Source organism: Panicum virgatum, chromosome 3K (genome assembly GCF_016808335.1).
Source record: "Panicum virgatum strain AP13 chromosome 3K, P.virgatum_v5, whole genome shotgun sequence".
Classification (NCBI taxonomy): domain Eukaryota; kingdom Viridiplantae; phylum Streptophyta; class Magnoliopsida; order Poales; family Poaceae; genus Panicum; species Panicum virgatum.
This window is the reverse complement of record NC_053138.1, coordinates 20,686,487-20,708,885: the sequence shown is the minus strand read 5'-3', so window position 1 is coordinate 20,708,885 and position 22,399 is coordinate 20,686,487. Positions and strand designations below refer to the sequence as shown.

The 22,399-nt window shown below is 46.8% G+C and overlaps 2 protein-coding genes across 3 annotated transcripts; both read left to right on the top strand.

The window, feature by feature from the left end:
• Positions 1-371: 371 nt before the first annotated feature.
• On the top strand, positions 372-1,117 carry LOC120698261 (60S ribosomal protein L27-3-like). Its single transcript, XM_039981795.1, has one exon. The coding sequence runs from the start codon at positions 490-492 to the stop codon at positions 901-903; it is 414 nt and encodes a 137-aa protein (XP_039837729.1). The 5' UTR covers positions 372-489; the 3' UTR covers positions 904-1,117.
• Positions 418-21,335, top strand: LOC120698263 (60S ribosomal protein L27-3-like). Of its 2 annotated transcripts, XM_039981797.1 has the most exons (2): positions 418-468; positions 20,684-21,335. In XM_039981797.1, exon 2 carries the CDS (start codon positions 20,708-20,710, stop codon positions 21,119-21,121), a length of 414 nt encoding a protein of 137 aa, XP_039837731.1. In that variant the 5' UTR covers positions 418-468; positions 20,684-20,707; the 3' UTR covers positions 21,122-21,335. The 2 variants fall into 2 exon arrangements, with proteins under 2 accessions (XP_039837731.1, XP_039837730.1); XM_039981796.1 differs by lacking the exon at positions 418-468 and having other exon boundaries at positions 20,631-21,335.
• Positions 21,336-22,399: the final 1,064 nt, after the last annotated feature.

Sequence of the window (22,399 nt, the reverse complement as noted above, 5' to 3'; positions counted from 1 at the left end):
GGGGGGGGGGGACAGGGGTCAGGGGCGACATGCCCCCTCCCCCTGGCCAAGGACTCTTTGCAAATTCAAAAAAAAAAACTTTACATTAAGGTTCTGTCGCTCGTTGCTTGGACGCCTGGGCCGGGCGACCAGGAGATATTTTCGAAAATTTTCAAAACGGACATTTATTTTTGAAATTTTTATTTTTTAATATGAAAAAGACGCGTGGAGCTTTGGTGGGGGACGAGCTGTTGTGCCCACCCGCGCCAAGCAGCACCCGACCCAAGCCTGCCTGACCCATCCCAACCCGTGAAGGCCCAGTGCCGCTGCACCGTCCGATCTCGTATCCAACAGTCGATATCCGCTCACCCTCCTCGAAACCCTAGCGCCGCCACCCTATTTATTCTCGTCCCTCCCTCGCCCACCATTTTTGTCCACCTCCTGAGCCCTCCCCACCCTCCAACCCCGGCGGCGGCAGCGGCGGCGGCGGCGCAGCAGCAGCAGCTGAAGATGGTGAAGTTCCTGAAGCCCGGCAAGGCCGTGATCCTCCTTCAGGGCCGGTTCGCCGGCCGGAAGGCGGTGATCGTGCGCGTGTTCGAGGAGGGCACACGCGACCGCCCCTACGGGCACTGCCTCGTCGCCGGCCTCGCCAAGTATCCCAAGAAGGTGATCCGCAAGGACTCCGCCAAGAAGACGGCCAAGAAGTCCCGTGTCAAGTGCTTCATCAAGCTCGTTAACTTCACCCACCTCATGCCCACCCGCTACACCCTTGACGTCGACTTCAAGGACGTCGCCTCGGGCGGGCCCGACGCGCTCTCCACCCGGGACAAGAAGGTCGCCGCCTGCAAGGCCGCGAAGGCCCGCCTCGAGGAGAGGTTCAAGACAGGCAAGAACAGGTGGTTCTTTACCAAGCTCCGCTTCTAGATGCCAGGCGTCCAGCATAGTACCTGCTTTAGTTGTCAATTTCATGTATCGGACACCCTTATCTCTGTTTTGGTATTGCCGTGAAGACTTCGTGCTTACTGTTATGGATCTTGGAGAGGTTGACATGTCGCTGATGTTTTAAATGATGTCCATCGTAGACCTTGTCCAAATTTTGTTCAGAATCATTGCGTGGAATGTGCTGATTTCAATCTTACGGGTGTTAGGTATTCGAGATGCATCACCTAAGCCTTATTACTACGACTTCATGGTCCTTGTTTTACATGCGAGTTCTGTTTGATATGGTTTCCTATTGTTTCAACTTTCACTATTAGGCAATTCTCTTTGTAGCGTTGCAGTCAAATTAAATTGTTGAATAGTGAATTTAAGTTGTTATGCCTATTCAAGGTGTCAGCTGTGTTAGTGGCCTCTCAGTCTAATATCATTGCTGATTTTGTTAAAGACTTATGGGGACAAGATCAGGTTGGTTGTTCTAATACTGGCTGGCCTAGTATCTACCCACCAAAATACCGTCTGTTTTCAAGCATTATGCAGTTTTTTAATTTCTATTGGTGCCCTAGATGATCTACTGTTTGCGGTGTTGACATAGCCTTGTTGAAGACATCTTTGACATTCTTGGAATGAAATGGTTCTACAAATGTTTTTGTTATCTGGTCTACAGAACCTTAGGAGACATTGTTGGGGTTTAGTGATCTGTCCCTGAGTTGACATTGCCTTGTTGAAGACATATTTGACATTCTTGGAATGAAATGGTTCTACAATGTTTGTGTTATCTCGTCTACAGAACCTTAGTAGGCATTGTTGGGGTTTGGTGATCTGTCCTTAATATCAACAGAATTGACCTTAACGAAATTTTGGAATCTGTTAAAATTGAAAATCGTTATTGTTATTTACCAAAATAGTATTTCTTGATCTGTACTTTAGCTCAAATTAAGACATTTTCCAAATTGAACATCGTTATTGGTTTCCACATGCAAGTGTTTATATAACAACAACGTAGCCTTTTTTTTCCCAAGCAAATTGGGGTAGACTAGAGATAAAATTCGAAAGAAATAAGTTCAATATTCAGTCACATTGATAGCTAGTCTCCAAGTGTTTTTATCCAAAGCTATCTCTTTAGAGATATTCCAATCCTTAAGGTCTCTCTTAACCGACTCATCCCAAGTCAGTTTAGATCTACTTCTACCTTTCTTTATATTATCGATCCGCTCAAGAACCCTACTATGCACCAGCGCCTCAGGAGGCCTTCGTTGGACATGTCCAAACCATCTCAGCCGATGATGGGTAAGTTTCTCCTCAATTGGTGTCACTCCGATTCTATCCCGAATAACTTCGTTCCGGACTCTATCCCTCCTTGTGTGCCCGCAAAAACACCGCAACATCCGCATCTCTGCTACACTCAGTTGCTGGACATGTTGTCTTTTTGTAGGCCAACATTCAGCACCGTATAACATTGCCGGACGAATTGTTGTCCTATAGAACTTGTCTTTTAGCTTTTGTGGCACCCTCTTGTCACAAAGAATGCCAGAAGCTTGCGGCCATTTCAACCAGTCAGTTGAAATTCTATGCCTAACATCTTCATCAATGTCGCCATCCTTTTGTAGCACCGATCATAAATACCGAAAAGTATCCTTCTGGACCACCACTTGCCCATCTAGACTAACGTCTCCCCCCTCATGCCTAGTCGCGCTGAAATCGCACATCATGTACTCGGTCTTGGTCCTACTAAGTCTGAACCCTTTCGACTCTAACGTGCGTCTCCACGGCTCTAACTTTCTATTAATCCCTGCTCTACTCTCGTCAACTAGCACCACATCATCAGCAAAGAGCATACACCAAGGGATCTCACCTTGTATATCCCTTGTGACCCCATCCATCACTAAAGCAAATAAATAAGAGCTCAATGTTGACCCCTGGTGTAGGCCTATGTTAATAGGAAAGTCAGTGGTGTTGCCGTCATATGTCCGGACAAACGTCGTCGCATTCTTGTACATATCCTTAATGAGGGTAATGTTCTTAGTTGGGACTTTGTGCTTCTCCAAATCCCACCACATGACATTTCTCGGTACTTTGTCATATGCCTTCTCAAGGTCAATGAAGACCATGTGCAAGTCCTTCTTCTGCTCCCTATATCTCTCCATCAATTGTCGTATTAAGAAAATCGCCTCCATGGTTGACCTTCCAAGCATGAACCCAAATTGGTTTTGGGTCACACTTGTCACTCTTCTTAGGCGATGCTCGATAACCCTCTCCTAAAGCTTCATCGTATGGCTCATCAGCTTAATCCCACGGTAGTTAGTACAACTTTGAACATCACCCTTGTTTTTGAAGATAGGTACTAATATACTTCTCCTCCATTCTTCTGGCATCTTGTTTGACCGAAAAATGAGATTAAAAAACTTAGTTAACCATACTATTGCTCTATCTCCTAGGCATCTCCAAACCTCAATGGGGTTACTATCAGGGCCCATCGCTTTACCTCCATTTATCCTCTTCAAAGCCTCCCCGATCTCTACCTCCTGAATTCTCTTCACAAAAAGTCTGTTGGTATCGTCAAAAGAGTCATCTAACTCAAGGGTAGGGCTCTCACTCTCCCCATTAAACAACTTGTCGAAGTACTCTCTCCATCTATTCATGATCTCCTCATCCTTCACTAGCAGTCGATCTGTCCCATCCTTGATGCATTTGATTTGGTTGATGTCCCTTGTCTTCTGTTCGCGGATCCTAACCATCCTATAAATATTCTTCACCCCTTCTTTCGTGCCTAGCCGCTGATATAGGTCATCATACGCCTTACCCTTTGCTACACTCACAGCTCGCTTTGCAACCCTCTTCGCTAATTTATAGCCCTCGATGTTGGCTGCACTCTTGTCAAGGTGGAGGCGCTTGAAACACTCCTTCTTCTTCTTAATAGCCCTTTGCACCTCGTCGTTCCACCACCAGGTGTCTTTCCCCTCCTGTTTGCCTCCCCTACTCACGCCAAACACCTCTGAGGTCACCTTCCGAACACATGTTGTCATCTTTAGCCACATGTCATCTGCGTCTTCTCCTTCTTCCCAAGGCCCCTCACCTAGCATATTTTCCTTAAACGTTTGTGCCGCTTCCCCTCTAAGCTTCCACCACTTTGTTCTCGCAATCTTGTCACGTTTGTCCCGGTGGACACGTACCCGAAGACGAAAGTCCGCCACCACAAGCTTGTGTTGAGGGACAACACACTCCCCAGGTATCACTTTACAATCTAAGCAATCACGTCTATCCTCCCTCCTAGTAAGGATAAAGTCGATCTGGCTCGAGTGTTGTCCACTACGAAACGTCACAAGATGAGATTCCCTCTTCTTAAACACGGTATTCGCTATCAACAAATCGTAGGCTAACGCGAAGTTCAACACATCCTCCCCCTCTTGACTCCTGCTACCATACCCAAAACCCCCGTGCACTCGCTCGAACCCTACATTAGTCGCACCCACATGACCGTTGAGATCTCCTCATATGAAGAGTTTCTCGCTGGTAGGTACGGTACTATCCATGCTATCTAGATCTTCCCAGAACTGCATCTTAGTGCTCTCACTAAGGCCTACCTGAGGGGCATAGGCGCTGATCACATTCAAAACCGAATCTCCAACTACCAATCGGATTAGGATAATCCGGTCGCCATGCCTTCTAACCTCTACGACTCCATCCTTAAGGCTCCTATCAATCAAGATGCCTACACCATTCCTACCCGGAGTTGCCCCCTGTACCAAAGATTGAAGCCAGTATCCTCAACCTCCTTCGCCTTCTGGCCCTTCCATTTAGTCTCCTGAACGCATAGAATATTTACACGCCTCCTAATTGCTGCATCAACTAGCTCTCGCAACTTACCCGTTAGGGACCCTACGTTCCAGCTACCTATACGAATCCTAGTTGGCTCGGCTAGCTTCCTTACCCTTAGCATCCGTCGAGGGAAGTGCGAAGACCCTTACTTATTTTTCACTACACCCGGGCATAGATGTAGCCCATACTGCAGCTCCAGCTACTACGGCGACACCGGAGACCACGTTCTCGATGTCCGCACTCCTTGGGTCTGCCGGTCGTCCGCTCTTCTCACCACTGCCAGCGACTACACTCTTCCAAGACTCACCGTCGGCAGTGTAGTCAGTCGCCCTCCCCGTTGTACCACAGACACTACCTTCAGGGGGAGGAGGAGAGGAGTTTATAGTTCCGCAGTCGACACAGCCGGCAGCTTCAGCACCCTAGAGTTTGCTTGTGTTTATCCTGTTTTATCTTTCTCGCTCTATCGTTATTTATGTTTGTGTTGTCATCAATCACCAAAAAGGGGGAGATTGTAAGCATCTAGGCCCTCTAGGTTTGTTTCAGTGATTAATGACAACCATTATTGTGACTAATGAGTTTGTGCAGCTTAATAGATCATTATCGCTCATTTGGTCATATGTCAAAAGAGGCCCCTCAATTTCGTTATTCAAAAAGGCGATCTCGGTTTTCAACTCAAATATATAACAAGACTAAGGATCTTTCTAGTCCTAAGTGTCGTAAGGTTGAGAAGGACACTTTGGTTAGTATATGTTTATAGTTTTGTAGTGATCGCACTATTAAGAGGCGTTAAGCTCAAGTAACTTGAGCATGGACATTGTCATTTGAAAATAGATGCACACTATGGTCACTCAGGTTCCTATAAGTTCAAATAAGTGGTTTTCAACTTATATCTCAAGAATATTTGGATTTCACTCAAGACTCAAATCAGAAAAGGCAAAATCAGAAAAAGTCTATACACCGGTTTAACCGACGCTTCCACTTTTCTATACGTCGGTTAAACGCAGTCAGCAGAGTCTGGACAGGTTCTATACATCGGTTAAACCGATGTTGTTTGAATTAACGTCGGTGCATAAGTCCAGAGTTGGTTTTTCTAGGGCTTTTCAAGTTCAATACACCGGTTAAACCGACGCTGTTTGAAATGAAATGTCGGTGCAATTGACCAATGAGATGGTTTTTCCAGGGATTTCAGAAGTTGTACCCACCGGTTAAACCGACGATGGATTTGAGTTAACGTCGGTGCAGTTGTCCAGAGACTTGGTTTTTCAGTTGATCAGTGGACAACTACACTCACCGGTTAAACCGATGATACGTCGGTTAATCTGCCCAAGTTGTAATGGCTAGTTTCCAAAAGGGGCAGTTTACTTTCATCGGTTAAAACCGACGCTGGCTATTGGAGGATCGTCGGATTAACCGGCGCTACGCAGTTTTCTGGCAGCTTTTCTCCAACGGCTCTATTCGTGTGAGCTGCCTATATATACCCCTCCAATGGGTCATTTTGCACTCTCTTGACACCAGGCAACATTCATACACTCATATATTGTTGAGAGCCACCTTGAGCTTCATCTTCCACACATTTGTTCATTCAATCATTAAAGAAGCAAGACTAAGGACTTGAGTAGAGAGAAGCTTGTGTGCATCCGTTCTTGGTGATCGGTTCTTGCTCAAGTGAAGACCCTAGCTTGTTACTCTTGGTGATTGGCAGCACCTAGGCGATCTTGGTGATTGAATGTGTTTCTTCCGGAGCTTGCCAACGATTGTGGGAGCCTGAAGAAGTTTGTATGTGGCTTGAGCTCCACCACGCCGGGATGGTGAACGGAGACTCTTAGTGAGCGGCCGCGTCTCGGTGACTTGGGAGGTGACAAGACTCTTAGTGAGTGTCACAACGTGGATTAGGGGTGTGTGCCAACACATTGACACCACGGGAAAAAAATCCGGTTGTCTCTTGCCCACTCTTTACTTTCAAGCACTTACTTTCATGCAATTATTCATGTGCTTGATCTTAGAGATCATAGCTTAGCTCTACCTTGCTTAATTTCATATCTAATTGTATCTTCATAAGCTTGTGTAGTTTGCTTAGCTAGCCGGTTGGTGAATTGAGCCTTACTAGTATTGCATAGGTTAATGTTGCTTTACTTTGTTTTAGAAATTTGAAAAAGGCCCAATTCACCCCCCCTCTTGGTCCATCGATCCTTACAATTGGTATCAAAGTCTCGTTGCTCATTTGGATCATTAGGCTTCACCGCCTAGAGCTATGACCAAGATGGGAGGTTCGCCGCCTGACTTCGAGGGCAAGAACTTTGCCTATTGGAAAGTTCGTATGGCCGCATACCTTGATGCGATTGCCCCCGAAGTGTGGTTGGCAACAAAGACCGGGTTCACCGGAACTCCCACCTCGGAGCAATTAAAATGGAATGCTAAGGCTAGAAATGCAATTTTCGAAGTCATTAGTGAGGAAGTCTTTGCTAGAGTAAATGGCATGGACTTAGCAAGTGATATATGGAAAGAGCTAATTGAAATTCATGAAGGCTCTACAAATGTTCGTGAACAAAAATATCACTTGTTTAGAGCTAAGTATGATTCTTTTAAGATGCTAGCTCATGAAAATTGCAATGATATGTATTCTCGCTTGAATGTCATTGTCAAGGACATTAATGCACTTGAAGTTTCTAAAATTGACAGTGGCTCCATCAACCGCAAGATTCTCATGCTCCTTCCGAAGCCCAAGTACAACATCATCAATGCTATGCTTCAAAAGGAGAATCTTGATACGATGGAAGTAGGAGAGCTTGTGGGCGAAATTCACGCTCATGAAATGGGTATCCTTGGTATGTCCGAAGAGCCAACTACAAGCAAAACAATCGCTCTCAAAACCAAGACCAACAAGCACCGCAAGCTCAAGATGATCAAGAAAGAATCAAGCTCAAGCAATGAAGAAGAAGATCATCATGAAAGCTCATCCAATGAAGAAGATGATGGAGAACTTGCTCTCATGATGAGAAAGTTCACACACTTGAATGACAAGATCAACAAGAAGGGTTTCAACTTTGACCCGAAAAGAAGAATGTTCCGGCCATGGGGAGATGTCAAGAATAAAAATTGCTACAATTGTGGAGAAAAATGTCACATTGCTCCAAATTGCCCCAAGCCGGACAAGAGAAAGAAGGACAACAAGAGCAAGCATCGCCATGATTCAAGCGATGATGATGAAGATGAGAAGAAGAACAAAAACAAGAAACTCGGGAAGAAGAAGAGCCATGACAAGAAGACCAAGCTTTTCCCAAAGAAAAAGGGCAACACCAAGAGAAACTTCTTGGTAGAAAAACAAGGGTGGGTGACCGATGTCTCATCAAGCGAAGAGTCAAGTGATGAGGAAGAATCATCGCTACCTCCACCTCCCATGTGCCTCATGGCAAAAGGTAAAACAAAGGTATGTGAGGTGGATAGTGACAATGATAGTGATGAAGAGCTTGACCCTTATGAGTTCACTAACCTCATTAATGAGTATACATCCGTTATCAAGAGGGAAAATGGCAAAGTCAAGATTCTTGAGAGCACTCATGCCAAGTTAGAGATTGCCCACTCCGATTTGCGTGGCAAGTATAATGACTTGCTCAAAAAGCACAATGAGTCACTTGTACTTGCTAAGCATATTGAAGAGAGCCACAAAAAACTTAAACAAGAGCATAGGGAGTTGGCTCACAAATATCAAGAACTTGAATTTGCCTATGAAGCAATTGACCAAAGTCTTGAGAACTTTGTCAATGAAACTATTGAAAAGGTCAATGCTTCTAATTCATGTGATGACCTACTCATTAATGCAAATGCCACTAATATTGTGCCCAAGCTTGCTCCTTCTAGGGAAAAGGAATTGATGGATCAAGTCGCAAGCCTCAAGAGTAGTGTGGAGAAGCTCTCAAGAGGAGAATACATCCACAAGGAAATTCTCTTCAACAATGCTCGTGACTATGGCAAGAGAGGTCTTGGTTAATTTCCGGAGCCAAATCAAGGCACTACTCCTTCTCCGGAGATCAAGACTAGCTTCATCAAGGAAGTGGTTCATATTGCCAACATTGCCAAGTCACCGGACACCACACTAGGGAGTGCACCTTGCCATCACGTCCTTTCCCCACTTTACCTAAGAATTACTCATCAATGTTTCAAAATAACCATTTTCTTTTGAGTAAAGTGAAGGGCAAGGTGAAGGCCAAATTCATTGGCAAAATCACTAAGGAGTCAAAGAAGAAGCTCCCCAAGCAACTTTGGGTCCCAAAAGCTCTTGTTACACATGTGCAAGGCCCAAAGCTTGTTTGGGTTCCAAAAACTTAAAAGTGAATTCTCATGTGTGTAGGTGAACTACAAAGCCGGTGGAAAACATTGGGTACTTGATAGCGGTTGCTCTTAACACATGACCGGCAATGATAGCATGTTCACCTCTCTTGAAGACCCCGGCGATCATGAACATGTCACCTATGGTGATAACTCAAGGGGAAAAGTTTTAGGTTTGGGTAGAATAGCAATCTCTAAACATTTATCTATTTCTAATGTCTTGTTTGTAGAAGCACTTAGTTTTAATCTCATTTCTATTGCTCAATTATGTGATCTTGGACTAACGTGTACCTTTGACAAGAATGGTGTTGTAGTAACTCTTGAAGAAGACAAGTCATTGGTATTCACGGGGTTTAGGCATGGCAACATTTACTTGGTGGATTTCTCTTCAAAGCAAACAAGCACCATGACATGCCTCTTCACCAAGTCGTCTCTTGGGTGGCTTTGGCATAGAAGAATTGCTCATATTAGCATGATCAACCTCAAGAAAGCCCACAAGAGAGGGATGATCACCGGCTTGAAGGACGTCACTTTTGACAAGAACAAGCTATGTAAGGCATGTCAAGCCGGGAAGCAAGTTGCAACACATCATCCCATCAAGACGATGTTGTCTACCTCCAAGCCGTTTGAGCTACTACACATGGATCTCTTTGGTCCAACTACATACAAGAGCATTGGTGGTAACCTCTATTGCCTAGTAATCGTTGATGATTTTTGACGTTATACTTGGGTCATGTTTCTAGGCGATAAGGGTGAAACTCCGGAAGTCTTCAAGACATTTTCAAGAAGAGCTCAAAGGGAGTACAACTCCCCAATTGTGAAGATCCGGAGTAACAACGGCACCGAGTTCAAAAATATGAAGATTGAAGAATGGTGCGATGAAGAAGGCATCAAGCATGAGTTTTCCGCCACCTACATGCCTCAACAAAATGGAGTGGTGGAAAGAAAGAACAAGACACTCATCACCCTAGCAAGAGCAATGTTGGATGATTATGGCACGTCCGAGAAGTTTTGGGCGGAAGCAATCAACACGGCGTGCCATGCATCCAACCGAGTGTATCCCCTCCGACTCCTCAAGAAAACTCCATATGAGCTCATCACCGGGAAGAAACCAAATATATCATACTTTCGAGTCTTTGGTTGCAAATGCTTCATCTATAAGAAGAAAAGGATCGGTAAGTTTGAGAGTAGATGTGATGAAGGTTTTTTTCTTGGTTATGCATCAAACTCCAAAGCATATAGAGTATTCAATCAAACCTCCAGGTTAGTTGAAGAAACATGTGATGTGGAGTTTGATGAATCTAATGGCTCCCAAGAGGAGGTTGTTGGCTATGACAATGTAGGTGATGAGGAGATTGATGAAGCTTTGAAGAAAATGTCCATTGGGGATATCAAGCCGGAAGAAGTGCATGAAGGCAATGATCAAGGGGGAGGACCTTCCTCATCTACACCAAACACCTCCACAGCACCCCAAGTGGATGAAGATCAAGAAAAAGATGATCCACAACCTCAAGAAAATGTGCCAACGCCAACACCCCAAGTCCAAGAACAAGAAGAGCAAATTGTTCCACCACAAGCACAAGTCACCCATGATCCACCCCAATAAGCATCCACGCAAGTACCGTTAGTGAAGCATGGTCGCATCTCCAAGGATCATCCAATTGGTCAAATAATTGGTAGTCCTTCCAAGGGAGTAAGAACTCGCTCTAAGCATGCTTCATTTTGCGAATATTACTCGTTTGTTTCTTGTATTGAACCCACTAGCATAGAGGAAGCATTTGAGGACTCGGATTGGGTGATGGCCATGCAAGAAGAATTGAACAACTTCACCCGCAATGAAGTTTGGGTCCTCGAAGCTCCTCCGAAAGACAAGAACATCATCGGCACTAAATGGGTCTTTCGAAACAAGCAAGATGAACATGGGGTGGTGATACGCAACAAAGCAAGACTTGTGACAAAAGGGTTTTCTCAAGTCGAAGGTTTGGATTTTGGTGAAACTTTTGCTCCGATCGCAAGACTTGAAGCTATCCGCATCCTTCTTGCTTACTCTTCACATCACAATATCAAGTTATATCAAATGGATGTGAAAAGTGCATTCTTAAATGGCGTTATTAACGAACTTGTTTATGTTGAGCAACCTCCCGGGTTTGAAGATCCGAGGAATCCTAACCATGTTTATAGGTTGCACAAGGCACTCTATGGGCTCAAACAAGTTCCAAGGGCTTGGTATGAGAGGCTTCATGACTTTCTAATCATGTAAGGCTTCAAGATCGGGAGGGTGGACACCACCTTGTTCACAAAAGACGTCAACGGGGATCTTTTCATTTGTCAAATTTATGTTGACGATATTATCTTTGGCTCAACTAATGATTCACTAAGCCATGAGTTTGCTACCATGATGTCTAGGGAATTTGAGATGTCCATGATTGGTGAATTGACCTTTTTCCTTGGTTTTCAAGTCAAACAATTGAAGGAAGGGACATTCATCCATCAAGAAAAGTATACTAAATATATCTTGAAGAAGTTCAAGATGGATGAGTGCAAGCCAATCAAGACACCCATGGCAACCAATGGGCATCTCGACTTGGATGTGGACGGTAAACCGGTTGATCAATCCCTCTATCGTTCTATGATAGGGTCTTTGCTTTACCTTACCGCATCTAGGCCCGATATAATATTTAGTGTGTGCTTGTGTGCCCGCTTTCAAGCAAACCCAAAGGAATCACACCTCTCGGCTGTGAATAGGATCCTTCGGTATCTCAAGCACACCCCAAGCATAGGTTTGTGGTACCCCAAAGGCGCTAGCTTAGATCTCTTGGGATACTCGGATTCGGATTTTGCCGGAAGCCGTGTGGATCGCAAGAGTACCTTCGGGGGTTGCCACTTGCTTGGGCGTTCTCTAGTTTCTTGGTCGAGTAAGAAGCAAAATTCCGTGGCTTTGTCCACCACGGAAGCGGAATATATAGCGGCCGGTGCATGTTGTGCCCAAATCCTATATATGAAGCAAACCTTTTTGGACTTTGGTGTGAAACTAGATAGGATCCCACTCCTTTGTGACAATGAAAGTGCCGTAAAAATTGCCAAAAATCCGGTTCAACACTCTCGCACAAAGCACATTGATATTCGCCATCACTTCTTGCGTGATCACGAAGCTAAAGTAGACATATCTCTTCAAGGTGTGAGATCCGAGGAGCAATTGGCGGATATCTTCACAAAACCATTAGACGAGAGTACTTTTGTTAGGCTAAGAAATGAGCTTAATGTATTAGATGCGGCAAACGTCATGTAAGATGCCATGACATATAGAAAAATGCATACATATAGGACACTTGTCTAACCACGGTAAGATAGTGATGAGCAAGGGTTTAGCTAGAGGTGGTGGTCCACTTGTTTTCCTCTAGGCTTGTAGAAAGGCTCATCATGAATAAGCTTCCCGTGGGTTCAAACTTGACAAATAGATCTTAAATTCTTGTTTTGCATTCCTTGTCATATAGATGTGCACTTCATGTTTACTCTTCTTACGCATGTGGTTGTAGTTTGCATTATCATTGCATGCGTAAGGGTCACAAAGGAGATCACTTGATGAAAATGAGACTTGTTTCATTTACAAGATCTTAATTCATGAAAAGTGAAAAGAGCAAAGTGTTAGGTGTGTTATTGCCTAGTGAGTCATGTCATGATGAGTTTGAAGCTTTCTATCTTCAAAATTCCTATGACAAGGCTCATACATTTTATTTGGCGTTTTGTCTCGCTTTGCGGCTTTTCCTTGTATTCGAAAACAAAAATTATTAAGCTAGTGTGCTACCCTAAATATTTTGAGGGGTAAAGTCGCCTATGCAAGTCCATTAACTTGTGTTTAGTTGAATTTTATAAGTTTATTGGACTTAGCATAGAAGAGTGAGCTGAGTGAGGGGTTTTTTGGTTCACCGGTTAAACCGACATTCAATGGATCTACACCCATCGGTTTAACCGGCGTTACTAAGTTTCTGTCTCAGCTCAGTCAATCCAGTCGTTCAACCGGCGTATACAAAAGTCACAGCATCGGATCAACCGGTGAACGTAACTCAGATCTGACCCAGCAATCAACCGGTGTTAGCAGCGTTCAACCGGCGAGTTCAAATTGCAAATCATCGGATCAACCGGCGTTCAGATGATTTTCTGCAGGAGTCTCGGGTGAACTGCACCGATGCAATCAATCGGCGCTCAAGACCTAGGCATCGGTTTAACCGGCGTCAAGAAAAAACGCGGGGCCCACCTGTCATATATGAGTCTTGCCCGTAGACGCCGGCCTCACTTCCTCTGTTTTCTCCTGACTCCGCGCCGCCGCCGCTCGTTCCGCCTCCCCAGCGCCGCCGCTACAGCTCGCCGCCGCCCGTGCACACCAGCACGTGCTAACTCCAGCCGCCGCCGTGCGCCCACGCAGCCGCCGCCGCCGTTCCACGCCGTCTGCCTGCACTCCGCCGAGCCGAGTCGCCGCACGCGCCGCCGCTCGCTCCCCGCCTGCGCGCTCCTGTGCCGCCCGTGCACCACCGCCGTCTACGCCGCCCGCCGCTGCCGCGCCTCCACTCCACACGCCGCAGCCGCAGCACACCCTCACCCAGTGCTCGCAGGGTGTTCGAGGTATTGCCTGACCGAGATGGGTCGCGAGAAGAGGAAGGGGAAGGAGGTTGTTGTGGAGAAGCCCGTCCGCAAGCGGACCCGTGCAGAGAGAGAGGCCGAGAGGGCCGAGATGGTGGCCAAGGCCGCCGAGGAGCAGGCGTCAGGCCGTGCTCGCCCGTTCGCGATCAGAGAGCAGCCAGCTAGGGCCAGGGCTGAGGCAGCAGCAGAGTCAGATCACTCAGATACAGCTACAGATTCAGATGCAGATTCAGAGGAGCAGTCTGAGCAGTCTCAGGGGCAGAGTACTCAGGGGTCATCGACTCTACGACGGTCTGGCCGCACTCGGCAGACGTCCCCAGCAGCAGAGACTTCGCCAGTGACCGAGCGTCGCACTGGACCGAGGACACGAGGAGGTCACCAGCCACAGGAGCCTCGTAGGTCCGCAGCAGCAGCAGCCCGTAGAGCCGAGGCCCTAGAGGCCGAGGGCGCATTGTTCCGTATGGACACTGTTGTGCGTCGGGAGCTAGGTGTGCTGCTCCAGAACTTGACCAAGGCCAATGCGGCAAAGGTCAAGAGGCTCAGGTGGAGTGTTGGAGAGGAGGACTGGTTCCCCGTGACCCGTGACAGCAGGGTCGACCGTAGATTCTGGACACTTCTTCAGGCCAGCTTCTACGAGACCTACCAGAGGCGAGGGCACAGGATCTTCCCGCACAGAGTGCTAGACTGGGTCTCTTTGAGGATAGCAGCAGGGGAGCAGATGTCAGAGAGCATTTTGCTCACTTCAGAGGCCTGCCCAGGTTACTTCAGATAGAGCAGAACATGTATATCGAGGACTGGGTCAGAGTATTCTATGCCACAGTCTGGATAGCTCCCGAGCGCAGAGCCGTACACTTCGTGTTTGGAGGTCAGGTCTTTGGTCTGTCCAGGGCGACGATAGCAGGGATACTTGGAGTTGATTTGGTTGATGTCTCCCTGCTTGAGATGGTATATGGAGACGCAGATCCACCGCGCAGAGCGATGATTGGTGGGATTGCACCTTCTCACGAGGCGATCTCTCAGTGCTTCTGCCAGCCGTTTCCAGCCTCCTATGCCAGAGTTCCTAGCCTGCTGACCCCAGAGGCATACGCAGTTCACATGGCCCTCCGGAGGACTCTGTTACCGAGGAGTGACTACCCAGAGGGGTTCACTGGCTTGCAGCAGCTGCTACTACTTCACATCCTCACTCACGAGCCGTTTGATATAGTTGACTTTATCTTAGCTGAGATTGAGGATGTGATCTCTGACGGGATGGGGGTCGTGAGGCAGTTCTCTTATGCACACTGGATCAGCTATATATGTTCTATGATTATACCAGCAGAGTCACCTGTCAGCAGTGTGTACCGTCAGGATGAGGCTCCCCGGTTCCCAGTTTACCGTCCGACAGCTCCCCAGGACCGGAGGAGAGGCAGACAGGCAGAGAGAGCTGCCATGGTACAGTTGTCACCTGAGGCACAGGCCCGAGTGGCACAGGAGGATGAGGCACTGCTAGCTGCCGAGGTACAGCTTCCCGGAGGAGATGATGAGATACACTGGTCTGAACTTGAGTCAGACTCCTCCGAGGATGCCGAGTACTTTCCTGCAGCACCCGCCAGTCACGACCACGAGGCAGGAGGGTCCCGAGAGCCAACTCCAGAGTCACCAGTAGCTGCCACAGTCACAGAGTCCCAGGTGACTCAGCCGTCTGAGCTCACCTCTCTTCTTCAGCAGCTTGTTACTCAGCAGCGAGAGTATCGGATAGCACAGGAGGAGGCCAGGAGAGCCCATGAGGCTCAGCTAGAAGCCATTCAGAGAGAGGCTGCCCGAGAGCGTGCAACAGGGGAGGAGTGTTTTGTCGGGCTCATTGATCGAGTATCACAGAGGACAGACGCTCAGTTCCAGCAGATGCAGCAGGGCATGATGGCGATGTTCGGGATGATTACACAGCTTTACACTCACACCGGACTAACCCCGCAGCAGCCAGGACAGCCAGGCGTTCAGGGTGTTGGAGCACCTCAGCTTGCAGTCACTCCAGCTCCAGCCCCTACTGCAGCTTCAGCTACTACGGTGACACCGGAGACCACGTTCTCGATGTCCGCACTCCTTGGGTCTGCCGGTCATCCGCTCTTCTCACCACTGCCAGTGACTACACTCTTCCAGGACTCACCGTCGGCAGTGCAGTCAGTCGCCCTCCCCGTCGTACCACAGACACTACCTTCAGGGGGAGGAGGAGAGGAGTCTATAGTTCCGCAGTCGACACAGCCGGCAGCTTCAGCACTTACTACTTCAGATGTTGACACATCTTCTGCTGAGCCGGCTACCACTTCTACGGACCCTCTTCCAGGCAGTGCCAGCACGAGAGCCTCCACGACAGCTACACCTCCAGTTAGCTCAGACCCTCAGTTCCTGTCCGTCACCGAGGGTTCTCCGTCCGACGATGACGATGACCCGGACCGTTTCCTCGCCATACCGCGATAGCCGGACCAGTAGCTCGCCTTTTTGGTGCTTTGATGCCAAAGGGGGAGAGAGTTAGGGGGGAGTTGGAGTCAGGGGGAGGGTAGAGATAGAGAGAGCTCGTAGTTATCAGGACTTTGATGTTTTATCTCATTTGATGTTAGTTCATGGATATGTACATTTGTCGCTTGAGTTTGCTGTGGTTTGAGACATATTTATGGATTTCGTTTGAGCCGTTGAGCTCTTTGGTCCTTTTCCGAGTTTGCTTGTGTTTATCCTGTTTTATCTTTCTCGCTCTATCGATATTTATGTTTGTGTTGTCATCAATCACCAAAAAGGGAGAGATTGTAAGCATCTAGGCCCTCTAGGTTTGTTTCGGTGATTAATGACAACCATTATTGTGACTAATGAGTTTGTGCAGCTTAATAGATCATTATCGCTCATTTGGTCATATGTCAAAAGAGGCCCATCAATTTCGTTATTCAAAAAGGCGATCTCGGTTTTCAACTCAAATATATAACAAGACTAAGGATCTTTCTAGTCCTAAGTGTCGTAAGGTTGAGAAGGACACTTATGTTAGTATAGGTTTTATAGTTTTGTAGTGATCGCACTATTAAGAGGGGTTAAGGTCAAGTAACTTGAGCATGGACATGGTCATTTGAAAATGGATGCACACTATGGTCACTCAGGTTCCTGGAAGTTCAAATAAGTGGTTTTCAACTTATATCTCAAGAATATTTGGATTTCACTCAAGACTCAAATCAGAAAAGGCAAAATCAGAAAAAGTCTATACACCGGTTTAACCGACGCTTTCACTCTTCTATACGTCGGTTAAACGCAGTCAGCAGAGTCTGGACAGGTTCTATACACCGGTTAAACCGATGTTGTTTGAATTAACGTCGGTGCATAAGTCCAGAGTTGGTTTTTCCAGGGCTTTTCAAGTTCAATACACCGGTTAAACCGACGCTGTTTGAAATGAGACGTCGGTGCAATTGACCAGTGAGATGGTTTTTCTAGGGATTTCAGAAGTTGTACTCACCGGTTGAAACCGACGATGGATTTGAGTTAACGTCGGTGCAGTTGTCCAGAGACTTGGTTTTTCAGTTGATCAGTGGACAACTACACTCACCGGTTAAACCGATGATACGTCGGTTAATCTGCCCAATGTTGTAACGGCTAGTTTCCAAAAGGGGCAGTTTACTTTCATCGGTTAAAACCGACGCTGGCTATTGGAGGATCGTCGGATTAACCGGCGCTACGCAGTTTTCTGGCAGCTTTTCTCCAACGGCTCTATTCGTGTGAGCTGCCTATATATACCCCTCCAATGGGTCATTTTGCACTCTCTTGACACCAGGCAACATTCATACACTCATATATTGTTGAGAGCCACCTTGAGCTTCATCTTCCACACATTTGTTCATTCAATCATTAAAGAAGCAAGACTAAGGATTTGAGTAGAGAGAAGCTTGTGTGCATCCGTTCTTGGTGATCGGTTCTTGCTCAAGTGAAGACCCTAGCTTATTACTCTTGGTGATTGGCAGCACCTAGGCGATCTTGGTGATTGAAGGTGTTTCTTCCGGAGCTTGCCAACGATTGTGGGAGCCCGAAGAAGTTTGTACGTGGTTTGAGCTCCACCACGCCAGGATGGTGAACGGAGACTCTTAGTGTGCGCCCTCGTCTCGGTGACTTGGGAGGTGACAAGACTCTTAGTGAGTGTCACAACGCGGATTAGGGGTGTGTGCCAACATATCGACACCACGGGGTAAAAATCCGGTTGTCTCTTGCCCACTCTTTACTTTCAAGCACTTACTTTCATGCAATTATTCATGTGCTTGACCTTAGAGATCATAGCTTAGCTCTACCTTGCTTAATTTCATATCTAGTTGTATCTTCATAAGCTTGTGTAGTTTGCTTAGCTAGCCGGTTGGTGAATTGAGCCTTACTAGTATTGCATAGGTTAAGGTTGCTTTACTTTGTTTTAGAAATTTAAAAAAGGCCCAATTCACCCCCCTCTTGGTCCATCGATCCTTATATGCGGCGGTGTGGCTGCAGGCTGCAGCAGGCGGCCTCCTAGCGCGGCGTCGGCTGCATGAGATGCGCCGACAGATGCATGAGGCGGCCTTGACGGCGGTCGACCTCGGCAAAGGGGGGCGCGTCCTCGCCCTGCCGGACGGCCACCAGCAATCGCGTCGATCTGCTGCTGTCTACATGCGCGATCAGGGTGTTGTTTCCACGGTCGGTGAACTCCAACTCTGCGGCAGCGGCGATTTCCTCTTTGTCACCGGCGAGGACGCACTGTTTAGTGCCACCACTTTCCGCTACCAGCCGCCGCGAGGACGTCTCTGCTGGTCGTGGTCCCGATTAACTCCAGGTGGCCGTACCCGCACACCCCTCTCGTTCCGATGGTCTCCATGGGATCCAGGCGGCTGCATACGTGCAGGTCCAGCACGCGGAGGGTGTCTGCCTTATCTTCAGGAGTCAAAAATAAATAGTCGCAGTTTATTTAAAATAATCCGAGATGTAAAAGGCTTGTTCTTAGGTGTTCGGTTTGCGTCTAGTAGAGTCATTGTTAGCGTCATTGTTTGGTTGCAGCTCGAGGACGAGCTGCATGTCTAGGTGGGGTGTAGTGTTAGAGGAGTCAAGGGCCTAGCCCATTAGGATTAATTAGTCGCTTGCTTAGGGGTCAAGTATACCTCTCTATGTAAGGAGATGAGATGTATCAATCTAATCAAGTAAGAGATTAGAAGAAAATCCCTTCTCTTTTGCCGGCCGTGGGCAAAGCCCCGCGGCCGGCCTCCCCCGGCGCCCAAAACCCTAGCAATCGCCCCCTCTCCCTCTCTCACGATCTCAGCCCAGTAGCCACCATAACAGCAACATATTAATCTGACCATGTACGAGATAATGAGAAGAATTGATTGAGGGCACTGGAGTTGAGACGCTAGAGCTTAGTCAGCACAGCAGATACTTGCTCTATTTATTTATTGGATGTGATCAAATGTTGTGGGTTTTGGATTAGATTGTTTATTACTGATCTTAACACCATCTTTGCTTTTGTTTTTGGGACTGTTTCTCATTTGCTTCATCAGTTTCATTGTCTCGTTTTGATACTTTTCGATAGTATTCATGCTTTTCTGTGCTACAAGAATTTGTCCATCTTGTAATTCTGTGGAAGACTGCCAGTTCAATATGCGTACCAAAATGTCTACCTTGGCCACACCAGTGGCTACGAGCGAACCGTACCCTTGTTCTGGAATGTTGATGGGGTGACTGAAGTTCAGAATTTGGTTTATATGGCGATTGCTTTTCAGGCACTGAACTACATCAGAAGTGTTGTGCTCGATCACACACTTTAGATTACCCGGTCAATCGCTTATGCCTTTTTCAGCGGGCAATCTACACTCTCTGGGCCTGAGTTTTTTGAAAAGTGTTTTGAAGATAATTTTACAATTAACGTTCGCCTCTGATCTACTACCATCCTTGTTTTTGGCGGCTCCTGCCACTTAATTCGTGGGCGATCTTTGTCCCGCCCTAGCAAGCTCTCCCCGCCCCCTTGTTGTCGCCATCCTCGTCTCTGGTTGCTCCCGCTGCCGAATATGCCGCTGCTTCGTCGCCGTCTCCTCCGCCACAAGCTTCGCCATCAACGAAGCTTGCGCACCCTGCCTACAACTCGTTTACAATCGGAGAACATCACCAGCAACAACAACCCACTCTGAAAACCTCCAAACCGAACCCCCGACCCTAGCCACAACGAGGAAATCGACGAGCACCATAAGCTCAAGAAAGAAGAAAGAAGTTGCTAGACTGTTTGGGCTGAATTCTCTCGCTTCAAGTGGTGGCTCGGGCGTTCGTCGCGCGTGATTGATAGCCACGGCAATTCGGTAGTTGGACAAGGGGAAAGTTCCATCCGATGTTATATATACTCCCTCCGTTCCAAATTATAAGTTATTCCAAGAATCTTGGAGAATCAATATTTTTCAAGTTTGACTAAATTTATATAACAAGATAATAACATTTATGATAACAATTAAGTATCATTAGATTCTTTTTTAGCTATATTTTCATAGTGCACCTATTTGATGTCATAAATCTTTATATTTCTCTCTATAATTTTGGTCAAACTTTGAGATAGTTTGACTCTCTAAAATTCTTGGAATGACTTATAATTTGGAACGGATGGAGTATCTAGCAACTAGCAAAAAGAAATTTTAACAAACAACATCATATTGGGCCACTTTATCACAAAAATAAAGGTCCAGTAATTTCTGAGAAAATTGCAGGCCCAGTGTGGTGGAAGCTTTGTGATTCGTGGCCCGTGAAGCGTTGGTGTTGGGCGAGCTTTTGTGGCCGGAACCACCCGCGCCAAGCCTGCCTGACCCCTCCCAACCCGTGAAGGCCCAGTGCCGCAGCACCGTCCGATCACGTATCCAACAGCCGATATCCGCTCACCCTCCTCGAAACCCTAGCGCCGCCACCCTATTTAATCCTCGCCCCTCCCTCTGCCACCATTTTCCTCCACCTCCTGAGCCCTCCCCACTTCACCCCGGCGGCGGCGCAGCAGCAGCAGCAGCAGCAGCTGAAGATGGTGAAGTTCCTGAAGCCCGGCAAGGCCGTGATCCTCCTTCAGGGCCGGTTCGCCGGCCGGAAGGCGGTGATCGTGCGCGTGTTCGAGGAGGGCACCCGCGACCGCCCCTACGGGCACTGCCTCGTCGCCGGCCTCGCCAAATACCCCAAGAAGGTGATCCGCAAGGACTCCGCCAAGAAGACGGCCAAGAAGTCCCGTGTCAAGTGCTTCATCAAGCTCGTAAACTTCACCCACCTCATGCCCACCCGCTACACCCTTGACGTTGACTTCAAGGACGTCGCCTCGGGCGGGCCCGACGCGCTCTCCACCCGGGACAAGAAGGTCGCCGCCTGCAAGGCCGCGAAGGCCCGCCTCGAGGAGAGGTTCAAGACAGGCAAGAACAGGTGGTTCTTTACCAAGCTCCGCTTCTAGATGCCGGGCGTCCAGCATAGTACCTGCTTTAGTTGTCAATTTCATGTATCGCAAACCCTTATCTATGTTTTGGTATTGCCATGAAGACTTCGTGCTTACTGTTATGGATCTTGGAGAGGTTGACATGTCGATGATGTTTTAAATGATGTCAATCATAGACCTTGTCCAAATTTTGTTCAGAATCATTGCGTGGAATGTGCTGTTTTCAATCTTACGGGTGTTAGGTATTCGAGATGCATCACCTAAGCCTTATTACTACGACTTCATGGTCCTTGTTTTACATGCGAGTTCTGTTTGATATGGTTTCCTATTGTTTCAACTTTCACTATTAGGCAATTCTCTTTGTAGCGTTGCAGTCAAATTAAATTGTTGAATAGTGAATTTAAGTAGTTATGCCTATTCAAGGTGTCAGCTGTGTTAGTGGCCTCTCAGTCTAATATCATTGCTGATTTTGTTAAAGACTTATGGGGACAAGATCAGGTTGGTTGTTCTAATACTGGCTGGCCTAGTATCTACCCACCAAAATACCGTCTGTTTTCAAGCATTATGCAGTTTTTTAATTTCTATGGGTGCCCTAGATGATCTACTGTTTGCGGTGTTGACATAGCCTTGTTGAAGACATCTTTGACATTCTTGGAATGAAATGGTTCTACAAATGTTTTTGTTATCTGGTCTACAGAACCTTAGGAGACATTGTTGGGGTTTGGTGATCTGTTCCGAATATCAACAGTGCGGTATAGTGAAAGATCACCAGCGCTAAATTTATCTTAAGGAAATTTTGAACTCTGTTCAAATTGAACATTGTTATTGTTACTTTAGTTTCAAATTAAAACATTGTCCAAATTGAACATCGTTATTGGTTTCCACATGCAAGTGTTTATTTAACAAGCAACCTTTTTTGTTGGCTAATTAGTACATTAGCTGGGTCTGTATATTTTTTTTTTAGTTTCTGTTTGTCCTGCTTGTGATGCCTGGTTAATTGATTAATTGTAGTTTAGGGTGCTGTATCGTTGCTTTACAAGTGCGACATATTAATCTGACCATGTACGAGATAACGAGCAGAATTGATTGAGTGCACGGGAGTTGAGATGCTAGAGCTTAGTCAGCACAGCAGATACTTGCTCTGTTTAGTTTTTGGATGTGATCAAATGTTGTGGGCTTTGGATTAGATTGTTTATTACCGATCTTAACCCCGTCTTCACCTTTGTTTTTGGGACTGTTTCTCATTTGCTTCATCATGTTCATTGTCTCATTTTGATACTTTTCGATAGTATTCAT